At 42.1% G+C, this 13,684-nt stretch overlaps 1 protein-coding gene across 2 annotated transcripts in view; it reads right to left on the bottom strand.

The window, feature by feature from the left end:
* The window catches only part of PTK2 (protein tyrosine kinase 2), a 160,335-nt gene that overhangs the window by 130,349 nt on the left and 16,302 nt on the right, over nucleotides 1-13,684 (bottom strand). The window contains exon 2 of one of the 2 annotated variants that reach the window (XM_009888170.1): nucleotides 1,813-2,039. In XM_009888170.1, the coding sequence (XP_009886472.1) occupies nucleotides 1,813-2,039 (227 nt within the window). Of the gene's footprint in view, nucleotides 1-1,812; nucleotides 2,040-13,684 lie in introns of those variants that run through there. The other variant, XM_009888171.1, reaches the window with a different exon arrangement.

Here is a 13,684-nt window from a genome sequence, read left to right as displayed (position 1 = left end):
TGAACTCAGCACTGAATTTCTTACAGGGACTGTAAGTTTTGGATCCTTAAAGCACATAACCACAGGTATTTCTGAGCTGGAGAAACCAGAGATGTAATCTCTGCTTTTGTTTTTTTCAAGTTTCTACATACTTCTTTGGAAAGATAACCTCGATTTCAAGTACCATATAAAGAACCCTAGACATTTGTCCACAGTAGAGGCTTGCAAGGTTAAAAACATACTGAGACCAAGTTTTTCTTCCCTTGTAGAAAGTAATACGCTTTATGAAACAAATCAATCACATTAGATATATATCAAACCACTATACCTCAGCCAGGGAGCAAAGAAGTTTCAAGTGGCACCCGAAAAACCCTGTTCCGTGTAAAATAAGTGTATGCTATTGATGATAACGATTCCCACAGTTGTACCTCTAATCTGTCCGTTCGCCACGTTGTCCCTAAACACAGATGTGAGCTTATTAAATTGACAAGAGACAGATTTTCTGACCATCACCAATGAAAATCCTTGAATTTCACAGGTCTGTGACCACTGTCACAAGAGCTACTCCACTTAGGAATGCTGTTAGGTCTTATCATATCCAGCCATGCTCGAAAATAAACAGCAGAAAGGAAGAGAAAACATTCAAAACTCTTTAGTCTTATTTACTTTTCTCTTGCACAAAGGAAACCTAATAGTGGGCAGAAGGAGACAACAGGTCTCCTTAACTGTGACAACACTCTCCCCTGAGCAGATTGGAATCGTGTCTTTGTAGTGGAATTTGAGGTACCGTGCAGAGAATAAAAACGTTGGAAGGAATGAGCAGATGGGAACCTGCTTCTACAGTAAGAACCTCACAGAAAAAAACAACCCCGCACACCACCTACCACCATGCGAGATTCTGCTCCTGGAGGATAATTAAAAAACAAGCAAACCACAAAGTTTTAAAAGCATTTGACATGTTAGACTGAGCTTCATTTCAGTTTAAATACTGCAACACCTCAAAAATTGAAAGAATAAGTGTACCAAATGGTAAGTAAAGGTCTCAGTATTAGAAAGAATGCTGCAGAATAAACACTGTTTTTTCATGCCTACATACATTTCCACGTACCTCTAAGATTACAGATATTTAAAGTTATTCTTTAAAAAATCCCAACTTTTGAATTTTTTTTGCATAGAAGGACCACATCGTACAAATACAAGCAGCAGGTGACTACCAGAGTGGCAGGGGGATGGACAAAGGGACTTACCGGGGAAGATTCTTTAGCTCAATTTCCTCATACTGTGGAGGAATGAGTTTCCAAACAAGACTTTTATTTTCTTTTTTTTAAGAAGTCATGTACAAATTACATTTAAGCATTTCAAACATGTAAATATCCACATCTTCCATTTAAACAGGTAAAAATTTGTTGGGTTTTTTTTTTTTAAACACGGAGAGTGTCATTTAATGTCATCATCTCAGCTCTCATCCCTGCCATGAGGTGTCACACAGGCTTTTGGGAAGCATAAAGTGGTAAAAGTCAACTGACATACATCAGTAATGGTACTGAGACTGATAACCACTGCTGTAAATTTCAAGTTTCTATTCTATGAAAATGGGAAGAGTTCTCCAGTCTTTAAGACAATACACAACTGTACAACAGGTTTCTTTGTTCTCAAGGGAAGTTGGTACCACTTAAAGCTTTTTCTGAAGTTACTCACAATATACAACATGTAAAAATTCTTTTAAAAAAAGTTCTGTGTTAGTTTGCTTCCAGACTTTTACCTCCCTTTTTTTTGAGCATGAAGTTAACACTTAACCTAAAGATAGCACGAGAATGCTAAAACCAGACTTACTCGGACATCAGTAGCATCTCCATGCCGGATAATGCTGGCCCACGTTGTCGGTTCACTGCTGTTTTCAAAGTAGTGAAAAACCTTTAAGACTCGTTCCATGGCCCCCGGGGAACGCTCCATCCCAGTACTGAGGTGTGTCTTTGCACTTGAACTTGGTGTATGATTCAAGTTCGGATCAAGGTAAGCTGCTGCCATGGTTTTGCTAGATGCTAGGTATCTGTCATATTCTAGGAAAGGGAAACAAAAATAAATTAGCTTTAGTTACGTCTGAATCTTACACCGATTCACAAAAAGCGCTTACCAGAAATCCATAAAGACTCATTTTTAAGGGACATTTAGTTGCCTTTTTTGGAGTCCCCTCCTAAAATAGTTATACATCTACAAACACAAAAAACCTACCCAGATGACTACCAGACAAACCGCAAGTGCCTTGGAGCTAGTGATCCAGATTTGAACCCCACAATCATTAACAAAGGTGGTCTCTTTGGCAAGACTTCTTCCTTTAGTTTCTCAACGACTTCACACAGGCCCCTGCCAAAGCCTTCAAGACGGAATTGCACCTTTCAGTTTTAACAGGAGTTCCCATCCCTAAAATCTGCCAAGTCTGGTCTTGCAACAACAAACCTCTAAAGATCAGCATAGGGAAACCCTGACAGCCCAGTCACCAAACTGGAGGCTTTCCACTACACGCCGCACGCCAACACCAGGCTTTCCTGTTTAAAGCTAAGGAATTGTCACATCACCCATTTTGTGCTATTTTGGGATGCAGTGCGACTCCAAACCATCCAGAGATAAATTCATTATTTAACTGAGGAACCACTATGAACACCAATGTCCCTCCTCTCATCAACTACTAAATAAGTCATTAAGTTTTATCATCGACTAGCCCGGTTTCTAAGTGATTTCCAAGTCTGGTGGCAAAAGGCACGGACCATGGTATGAGCCTGCATCTCACAGAAAAGAGAAAGAAATTATCTCTTGGCTACTGCTGCAAATTAATCAGCCACAAGCAGATGGTGTCTGAGAAATCAACAGCAGTACAAGAGAAAAAGAGCAAACAATACCTCCTCCCTCGCCTGACACAGTCTCAAGCATCATTCCAGTCTGCTGGCTGGAAAGAGTAAAGAACTGCAGGGCTTTGCTCCAGGGCTTGGACAAGTGCACGGAGAATTCCGTACCTCCTCCTCACAGCGAGCAGCCAGTAGGGAGACAGTTTTTGGAAATCTGGAGATGTTAAAAATAAAATAAACTCGATCTTTTTGGCAGAGTACTCGGAACGCCTTTCTGGTAGTAAAGCTGGCCTACGCAAGGAGGCTGGAAGAGCATGAAACTGCTGGAAGCAGCACTGCTACTGAACTCCTGAGCCTTAGTTTACTTCAGCGTGAGGCAAAAGAGACACCCACGTTTCCAGCTGAGCTCCTGTAATGCCCAGCTGCCCCGCAGCAGAGCTTCAGCCACCAACCGGCCATGGTGCTCAGCCGACCTCCACCCACCATGGTGTTTGGCCAACCTCTACCTACCACCTGCCATGGCCCTCGGCCGACCTCCACCTACCACCCATCATGGTCCTCGGCTGACCTCCACCTACCACCCACCACAATATTTGGCCAACCTCCACCCGCCACGGTGTTTGGCCGACCTCCACCTACCACCTGCCATCATGCTCGGCCGACCTCCCTGACAACCAGTTCAGGGAACTATCAAAAAACAGAAGAAAAGGTGATGTGGTGGTCAGAGTTGGCTTAGTTTCATACCACAGCTGTCTGAAGCAGCTCCCCACAGATGTCAGACAAGCACAGCGGAAGAGAAGTAGAAGCGCCCGGTGGTCAGAGGCGGGGGGGGATGCTGTCCCCTCCAGCAGCAGCTAGCCATCACACCGGTTCACCAGTAATGTCAAACCACACCATGAGCTCAGCTAACAGGAATCCAACCCCAGCAATATCAAGGCTCCAAATCTTCATACTGTAGATAACAACATTTGCTAGAGGCTAAAACAGGACTTGAAGTCTAAAACAAGGATCTTAAGCATCTTCTTATTCAGACCCACAAGATACAGAGGAAACAAACAGCCCATATGTGCAGAATGTCTTTACCTCTTGAATAAACGGTTTAATTGCATTCATCATTAAAATTGGCAGTCCTGGGTCAGACAAAAGGCCTCTAATGTCCTGCCCTCAGGGAAGATGGTAAGAGCAGACCAAGGAAACACTTCTCCCAAACATTCCTCCAGTGCCTGGCCCCTGAGGGACCTCCCCCACCTGCCAAGTGCCAGCTTAGTTTCATACCCCTGTCTGAAAATTCAAGAAACAATTACAGCTTTTGTACCTTGCTCTATCGTTCTCTTTTCTGGCAATCAATACAAATGTATTAAGCCAACCTTACGCCTACGTTCCAACCTTTCCTCCCATCCACCCTACACCAACAGATAAAGATCTGAAAATGCCGGGAACCCCTCAGCAACTTTACTCTTGACCTTGCTCTTGAGCTTGAGAGCTGTTTTCATATAAACCTTGACGTGAAAGCTGAAGCAGGTATACAAATCTCCCCTGTGGCAGAGTAACACCAAGCTGACATGACTGTACATGCTCCTAACTGCAGGGCTCCTCTCCTGTGAGGATAAAATAGCCATGGTGAAACTCCAAATGTCCTCAGGGTGGGGAGTTTCATCAGGACGAATTTGGGCAGACCAAGCCCTTCAGCAGTGCAACTGCTAGGAATGAAATGGCAGTTTTCAGGATTAGACTTGGGCCACTTTTAACCCTTCTGCCCCTTCAGAACAACCTACTCGACCTCAAAGTCACTCGTAACAACACTAAGCTTTATTTCCAACTTACGTACACAAATGGTGGGAAAATTTGCTATAAACCAAGGACCAGGTTGCCCAGAGAAGTTGTGGCTGCCCCATCCCTGGAGGTGTTCAAGGCCAGGTTCAATGGGACTTTGAGCAACCTGGTCTGGTGGGAGGTGTCCCTGCCCATGGCAGGGGGGTTGGAACTTGATGATCTTTAAGGTCTCTTCCAACTCTAACCATTCTATGATTCCATTAAATGAGTAAAGGTTTTCGTAAAGGAGAACTAAAATAAAGCCTGCTTTAATATTAATTCACTGTATTCCATCCACTTAAAACACACACATCCATCAGGTTTTATTTGGCAGAAAAAGAACAGGGAGAAAAGCAACAGGAGAATACCGCAACAAGCATTTAGAAGATGTCAGACCACAGACTTAATATAGACAATCGACGTCCCTTGGGAGCAGCAAATGAAAAGCGATGAAAGACATCAGTTTCTACCTACAGAAGTGCTCTTCGGCAGCATAGTTTCAATGGACAGGCAAAACATGATTTTTTTCATATTCATCACATTGAGGGGAAAACGTGGGCTCAAACATCGGACTGACTGTACAGAGTACTGTCAGTTTTCACAAGGTTTTACGGGACAGGTTTTTAAAGGTAAAACAACCTCCTACGCAAAATTAGAAAAGCAGTTTTCCTTCAGAATTTGATCATTTTTGGGTTCATCACAACTTCTTTTAAAAATCCCAACACTTGCTTTATGAGGTACCAAAAAAGCAATAAATCTGATAGCTCAAGTTACAGAAACACATGCCATACCTCTGGTTACGGACCTATTAATATTCCCATTAAAACCAGCTCCTGGATTTGAGTTTATAATGTGACTGCAAAACGCTGCCCCAGGCTGAAACTTTGTAAAACACTGCTGCTCTGGATGCAAGGACAGTTAACTATTAAACAAGATCGGCTCGGCTGTTTTAAGATACAAAGAAAGCTAAAACTACGAGACTAGGATGCCTATTTGGGTTCTTCTAAATTAAAACCCAACTGGTTTGTAATCCTGCTATTACAGACCTCAGTTTAGAACAGCAGCTTTAGTCCTCTTTGTATTAAACAGACAAGTGGTACGCTATTATGGCGAAGAAACATGCTACAGTCAACTAAAAGAAGGTAGATTTAGACTAGATATAAGGAAGAATTTTTTATGATGAGGATGGTAAGACACTGGAATAGGTTGTCCAGAGATGTTGTAGATGTCCATCGCTGGAAGTGTTCAAGGCCAGGTTGGATGGGACCTTGAGCAACCTGATGCCTGTCCCTGAAGACTAATGGTGTAAAATCAAGTCTGGTCAAACTTGTTTGTACACCAAGTTGTGTGCCAGCTATCCCTTTGAGCTTCCAGACTAAAGACTATTGTTCTCCAAATGCTCACGCGTTACAAAAAAACCACTCACATTTCTCAGTCCTGTAAAGACTTCATTCTAAGCTTGGGGAGCAGAGTAGAGCAAACGAAACAGTGGCCTCCTGATACTGAGCGGCTCTGCTAAGATAACACAGTTTATACCAAGCTATGATGTGTTCAGACGATTTGCTCTACTGCGGTGGAGCACCTGAGGTTTAGGAGAGGATACAGGAGATGTTAAATGAGATTGAAAGATAAAGCTTTAAAAAAAAACAACCAACCCCCCAAAACCAAACCAAAACCAACAACGCTGCACTTCACAGCTTCTCAAGTGAATTACAAGAAAGCACTGTTAACCTTTTCTGTGGTCCTTTCAGTCTTCATACAATTCAGCTTTGAGTATCTGCCATTTCCACTACTTAGGTACCCAGTACATTAGGAAACTATAATAAAAGCTGTTTTATTTTCTCAATATACCACAAAAAAGATGAGATAGCTAATTGAATCCTTCTAGAATTCTGTTTGCAAGTCATTTGCTGCTCAACGTGACTCCTGCTGACACATCTTACAAGCACTACATATTCTCCATATTTGCTAACTACATTCAGAACAAAGTCAGTATTATGACTTTCACTGGTACAAATAAACCAAGTTCAAAGTCACATTTCACTATCGGCTCCGAGTACTTAGAAACGAAATCATTTCCACTAATGAGAGTCAAAAAATCATAAAAAATATTTAAATCCATTAACTAAAAATTGATCAGTAAACTGATAGTAAAGTTAAAAGTAGTCTCATAGAGGAAATCTTTTCAATGCCGATGTCTTCAACGTTAGCAGTCTGATAATCTATCATTGGCCGATGGCCAACAACACAGTGTTAACAAGTCCATGCGGCAAGGAATCAAGCTGTAATTATTCACACTGTGACTTCATGTTATCCTTTGGAGGTATGATGAAGTTTTAAAACGTTGCCCAACCTCCACATTTTGATCCCTATCTCAGGATTGAAGGTGTCGACATCTATGAAATAATGCCCCTTCTAGGCTGCCTTTCCACAAAACAACTTGGTCCATCTCAATTGAAACCTATAAAAATCTATATACATTAAAAAAAAATCTATTAAAAATACAGTAAAAATTTAGAGCTCATTCCTTTCTTTGGTCCTGGTGTAAAAAATCTGCAAGACTTAAAACACTTTAAAATATTTATGTTATTAAAAGAAATAAAAGCCTTGAGGTTACTTGCATTCTCAACAAACAGCGCTGCGCTACCAGAGCGACTGGCTGGAAAGCAGCTTTGCAGAGAAGGACCTGGAGGTCTTGGTGGACAACAAGTCAACCAGAAGCCAACACCATGGTCTTGCAGCAAAGGTGGCCACCAGCCTCCTGGGCTCTTAGGCAGACAGAGCATTGCCAGCAGGTCGAGGGAGGTGATCCTTTCCCTTACTCAGCACTGGTGAGGGGTATTGGGAGTCCTGGGTCGCATACTGCTCTCCCCAGTACAAGAGAGACATGGACATAATTGGAGACAGTCCGATGAAGGACCACAAAGACAATTTGGGGATTTGAGCATCTGTCATACAAAGAAAGGCTAAGATGGTCTGGCCTGGAGAAGAGAAGGTTCACGGAGGTCTCACCAATGTGTATAAATACCAGTAAGGACAAAGCCAGACTGTTCCCAGCGATGCCCAATGAGGACATGAGGCAATGGGCACGAAGTGACAAACAGAAATTCCCATTTAAGTATAAGAGAAAGCTTTTGCACTATGCAGGTGGGTGAACACTGCAAGTGGTTACCCAGAGAGGCTGTGAAGTCTCCATCCACGAAGATGGAGACCATCAAATGGAGACCATCCATTCAAAACACAACTGGACACAGCCCTGAACTGCTCCAGCTGACTCTGCTCTGAACAGGGGAGTTGGACCAAACTATCAACACAGGTCCCTTCCAACCTCAGCAATCTTGTGATTTGGTGAATAAGAATTTCTTCCACACTCTAAATTCCTTCAAATTATCCACAATGCATCTCACATCAGGCACTAAACATCTCATGAATTTCAAGCTCAATCCTTTTTCACAGTTTACGCTAAATCCTGCCGTAGCTCACCCTGCAAATATTAACTTGGCTATCTCAACCTCACAGAAAGTAAGGATGTCAAGTACAATTTTGACTACGTTCCCCATGAAAAAAAACTTGTATTTTCAGGAGTCTGTGTTAAGAGTCAGCACATTGCTGACTTCTGGTGTTCCGCCTCCTGATACATATGTGTGTATATATATACACATGTATTTATCATACTATCCAGTCCCAACGCTTGCTGTTGGACATAAAGTGCATGACTCACTAAAATCCTTCTTAGCAGCACTTAAAAGACATGTTTCTTGTAAGAAAACAGTCATAGTGTATTCAACTACACGTTGCTGGTCATGCGGCATGATTGCACGCTTGGAGAGCCTGGTTACGGCAACAGTCCCGTTCCCAGACCAGGCAGAATGGAGAGGTGGTCAGGTGGAAAAAGCAAAGTGGTGAAAGCAGCACCCGCAGAACGCACGCATGGCACAGCAAAGCAGCAGCAAGCATGCCAAGTGTGCAACAAGGTTTTTTGTGTTTCCCTGATGTTATCATCTTGTTACACGTTTAAGGATGTAGACTTAAGGATGAAACGTTGAGAAAACCAATAGGTTTGTGATTTCAAATTAGGGACAAACATAGAAAGAGAAGAGAAAGGATATTTTTTCTTATTATCACCACTTTTGCCTTCAGAAAGTATCAATAATTTCAGCTATTTCCATAAGTCACACTGGAAAGTCCCTGTTTACTTCGCACTGAGTTTATTTTTCTTTTTTGCTTTCTTTCAGCTAATGCTGATATTCAAAAGCAAAAGAAAAAAGCAGTAATCTTTTGTTCCACCTTAGACACCTTCAACTATATTCACTCTTCATGGTAATCCTTGTTATGACTACACCCAAGAATGCATTTGTTTCTCTCACTGTCTCCTCTGATCCCCTCCTGGTCACTGCTCTCTCCCCACTCCTCCAGATATTTATGTATTTTTAAGTACCTTATTTGCAGTCAAAAGTATTTATCAAGGCCCCCAGGTCAAAGTATAAAGCAGCCTGGTCAGCCACAGTAAAACAATGTAAAAATTGAGTTCTTAGTACCTATTTTAGTCTAAATTGACATACCGAATATTTCACTATATCAATACGAAATGGAAGAATGGCCCGGTACTGACAATCTCCCTGAACATTTTTTTTTGTCCATCCCAAGACATTCAAAACAGTGCCCATCCTTCTCAGTAAGAATCCCACGGGGTTAAGTCCGGACATACCTTAACACTCGGTTCAACCCAATTTTATCATACCATTGCATAATCTGCACTACCAGCCATTCCCTTTGGGGTTGGCACCAATTTCTATTTTTAATGTTAAAAAAATTAATAATGAGGAAACATCAGTTGTGCTGGGAATACAAGAAGAAAATCGATGTCTGTATATGCTTTAATTAGAACAAGGAATCCAGCTAAATACTTACTTCATTTCTCAGTAGCACTCTGAACCTTCAGCGCGGTCCCTTGGCACCACTGAAAGCCAAGTAAACACTAATCTCCCCTCACCTCTTCCATTGCTGATCTTTTGAACGTCTTTAGGAAGTTGTAGAGAATTATAGTAGTGCGGTTTTCCTTAAAAAGGCACCACAGAAGTGAGCAAATAAGAATTCGGTATTTTTAAAATAAAGGTTAAAACTAAAATTCTATCGATTTTGAAGCTGGTTGGGCAGCAGCCCTATCTATGAACATCAAAACAAGAGCGTGAAGTAAGCCGTAGGAATTCAAGTAATCTTCTTTGTTCTATGGAGGCCCTACACCGCGCAAGCTCTTCTTCTAAACAGCTTTAGAATAGAAGCAGCAAGTTTACTGTCTTTCCCGAAACTAGAGCAGGTAAGGAAAGTAGTAAGTTCCTGTGTCCAAATCTAGAGCAGGTAAGGAAAGTAGTAAGGTATTTTGGCTATGCACTATCGCAGCTTAACACAGTTGGGTTCAACTTTAAACCTGCCTTTCCTAGTTTTACATTACTGAATGATTATATCATCCCAGCCCTATATTTCAAACCATTCAACTTCCCACCCTTATAATTTTTGATCCATTTTAATACAGTTTTAACTAAGTTTGTGGTAACCCTGGTTTTCAGCAAAACCAGAAGCACACATGGGATAAAAGGCACTTAAGTGCTCAAGAGGAACAGAGCATGACAACAGTCATGTTGTTGTGTTGCATGACAATGGCCTATTACTATATTCAATGACCTGTAAAAAGTTTTACTTGAGCCTATTCTGGCACAAGTGTTTTCCAAAGCCAGTAATTACAGCCTCTGGTATACAGGTAGAAACGAAGAATAAAGTGATTCTTATTCAAACCAGTGAATGAAATTTCAATGTAGGCCGACCAAAATAATTCTCCTAATTACAAACTTTTTATAAGATTATGCTTCTGCGCATCTCCACAAACACACACACAAAATAAAAAATCAGTGATTTCCATAGTTGTGGTTGTTGGAAAAGGTCATGGACCATGTGTTTCCTTGCATCCTCACAGGGGATCCAGAAGAGCAGAGTAAGTCGTGATATTCCCCTAGATCCCCTTAGGAACCAGAGCTCTTGGCACCTCAAGACTCCATGCTTTGTTTGAGGACTTAAACACCAGCCACATCACTCTCCAGCTAGGCATTAGTTTCTCATAAAGTCTCCATCCACTGCACCCAAAGACAGACGAATGAGTAGAATTAGCTTAATTAGTTAAAGAACAGAAGCAATACCTTCTCAAATTTGGCATTTGATTTAACAGTCAAGTCAAATGTATAATGCCTGATAAGAAATCCGTTGGTGGCCTCCAGGATTCATGTACCAACACGATCATGAACCAGGCACAAGTCCAAGCCTCTACTGTGATAACTAATAAGTCTTAGTACTCTGGTTAAGTCAAGCTAGGAGCAGACAGACATACACTGTATGGCCCATTTCAAGATTTTTATTGTAAAAAAAATCCCAAACAACCAACAACAAAACTTGATATAGCCTTAAAAAGGCAATTTAAAATACTTAATCCACTCAAAACAGTACATCAAGGCCCTCCCCAGGCTTCTGGAGTCAATACCAACGATTCCATATTGCGTCTTATGGATTCTCTACCAGTGCTTTCATCCTAAGTGTATCCTCTTGACATGCTGTGTAGGACTGTATCTAAACCCAGGACCTCTGCTCTTTCGCTCCCCATCTCACTGCAGCTGCAGTTCTCCCTTGGCCATAGTCCCCGTCCCCACGCTCTCCCCACAAAACTCAGGGGTTCTGTCCTGTGCGCTGTACATCTACAGGGACGGGCAGCCACCGTCGTTGTTCTTTTCGATACCCATGAAGTTTATGCCACTGACTCCATTAAGTCTTTGAATAGAACCATCACCACTGAAAAGTTCTGAAGATGGCATCATCCAAGAAAACACCCTTGGCCCTCACCAAAGGCATTTTTCAGTCTTTTACCTCTAATCTACTAACACCAGACCACCGAACCTTCCTGGAGTTTAGATTAATGAAAAAGGCATGTTCAATATACTAGAGGTTCTGAGGTTCAACATTTGCATTGCACTGAGAAATAAGGAATTCCGTTTTAAAGGAAAGCAGTCACGTAGGTAACTTGATAAAGATATAAAGTGAGTTCAGAATGGGGCTTTCCTTAACATTCAGTAAATGGGGACAGAAGACAGACAACTGCTTAAGAAAAAAATGGATTTCAGAAAAACTATTATTGGTTTGGGGGTTATTTTTTATTATGATATACATTTACTTCAGGGCTTCATTCAAAAAAGTTATCTGAAAAAGAAACTTAATACTTCAAAGGATAAGATATTGGTCTGTGGTAGAAAAATTAATCAGAACCCAGAAGAGCTGGGCTCACTCCCCTACTGCAAGACAAGTTTCGTTACAAATAGGCTTCATCAGTTTTGTCACTTCAAATTGTGGAAGAAATCATTCAGGATCATCTCAAGGTTACTCAATGACAAGAATATGTGTGGCACTACTTTGCTCTCCCCTCTGCCCTCCCATGAAAGGGGGCGTCCGGGGTCAAAACCCTACTGTGCTTTGCGATGCACGGGCAACAAATACAACCCGGCCTCTGCCTCAACCAGCTTCAGCCTGTTCCATTAAAGCAACTGTGTTGTTTCATCTAGTTCATCTCTTCCGACACGAACAAATCCACGTTTTTATTAGTTACTGGGCCCATGCCAACCTCATAAAGTTCACCAAGGCCAAGAGCAACATCCTACATGTGGGTCCAGGCAATACCAAGCACAAATACAGGCTGGGTGGAGAAAGGATCGAGACCAGCCCTGAGTAGAATGACCTGGGGGTGTTGGGGGATGAGAAGCTCAACATGAGCCAGCAATGTTCAATCGCATCCCAGAAAGCCAACCACATCCTGGGCTGCATCCCCAGCAGCGGTGGCCAGTAGGTCAAGGTAGGGGATTCTGCCCCTCTACTCCGCTCTGGTGAGACCCCACCTGCAGTGCTGTGTCCAGCTCTGGAGCACCCAACACATGAAAGACATGGACCTGTTGGAGCTGGTCCAGAGGAGGCCACAAAGATGATCTGAGGGCTGGAGCACCTCTGCTGTGAAAACAGGCTGATAGAGTTCGAGTTGTTCAGCCTGGAGAAGAGAAGGCTCCAGGGAGACCTTATAGCAGCCTTCCAGTACCTCAAATGGACCTACAGGAGAGCTGGGGAAGGACTTTTTACAAGGGCATGTAGGGATAGGACAAGAGGTAATACCTTCAAAATGGAAGAGGGGAGATTTAGATTAGATATTAGGACGAAATTTTTCACTCTGAGGGTGGTGAGGCACTGGAAAAAGTTGCCCAGGGAAGCTGTGGCTGCTCCATCCCTGGAGGTGTTCAAGGCCAGGTTGGACGGGGCTTTGAGCAACCTGGTCTAGTGGGAGGTGTCCCTGCCCATGGCAGGGGGAACCAGAACTAGATGATCTTTAAGGTCGCTTCCAACCTAAACCATTCTATGATTCTACTGACAGTTACCTAATTTCAAACTTTGAATTGGGTCAGAAATACAAGGTACTTCAGTTGATGCACATTTTGGAAAAAAAAAAGAAAAATTGGTAGTAAAATTCAGTCTAATGAGCACAAACATAACAACAGGTCTATCAGCACTCACTTAGGTCCAAAACCACCAGTATGTGCTGTCCCTCATCACGCCAGGGTACCAAACGATACAAGGGATGATCAGTGTAACATCTTCATGGTCAAGAAACTAGGGTAAACCTGAAGAAATCAAGTAAGCAGGTTTCACTACCTCCACAAGAATTTATTGCATCTTTTAATAATACAATTGATCATGGGTAGGCATTAAGAAGACTCAAAGAGACAAAAAACCCTGTTACTTATAGTACATTTTTATTCTAGTCAATTATTTCCCTGGAAACAATAAATCAATTCACCACCACATCACAGTGATGAAATATGCAATTTGTGTATGACTATCTGACCACTTGCAGCAACAGCAGGTGGTAATAAATTAAGTTGATGTTACACAAACAAGACACCTCCGTACGCCAACAATACGACAGAGCTATTAATCCAATCTTCCTCCAATCCCTATTAGAATATAGAGAA

The sequence above is a fragment of the Charadrius vociferus genome, unplaced genomic scaffold (assembly GCF_000708025.1).
Source record: "Charadrius vociferus isolate BGI_N301 unplaced genomic scaffold, ASM70802v2 scaffold276, whole genome shotgun sequence".
Lineage (NCBI taxonomy): Eukaryota > Metazoa > Chordata > Aves > Charadriiformes > Charadriidae > Charadrius > Charadrius vociferus.
The sequence above is the reverse complement of the archived record's forward strand: the minus strand, read 5'-3'. Positions and strand labels throughout refer to the sequence as shown.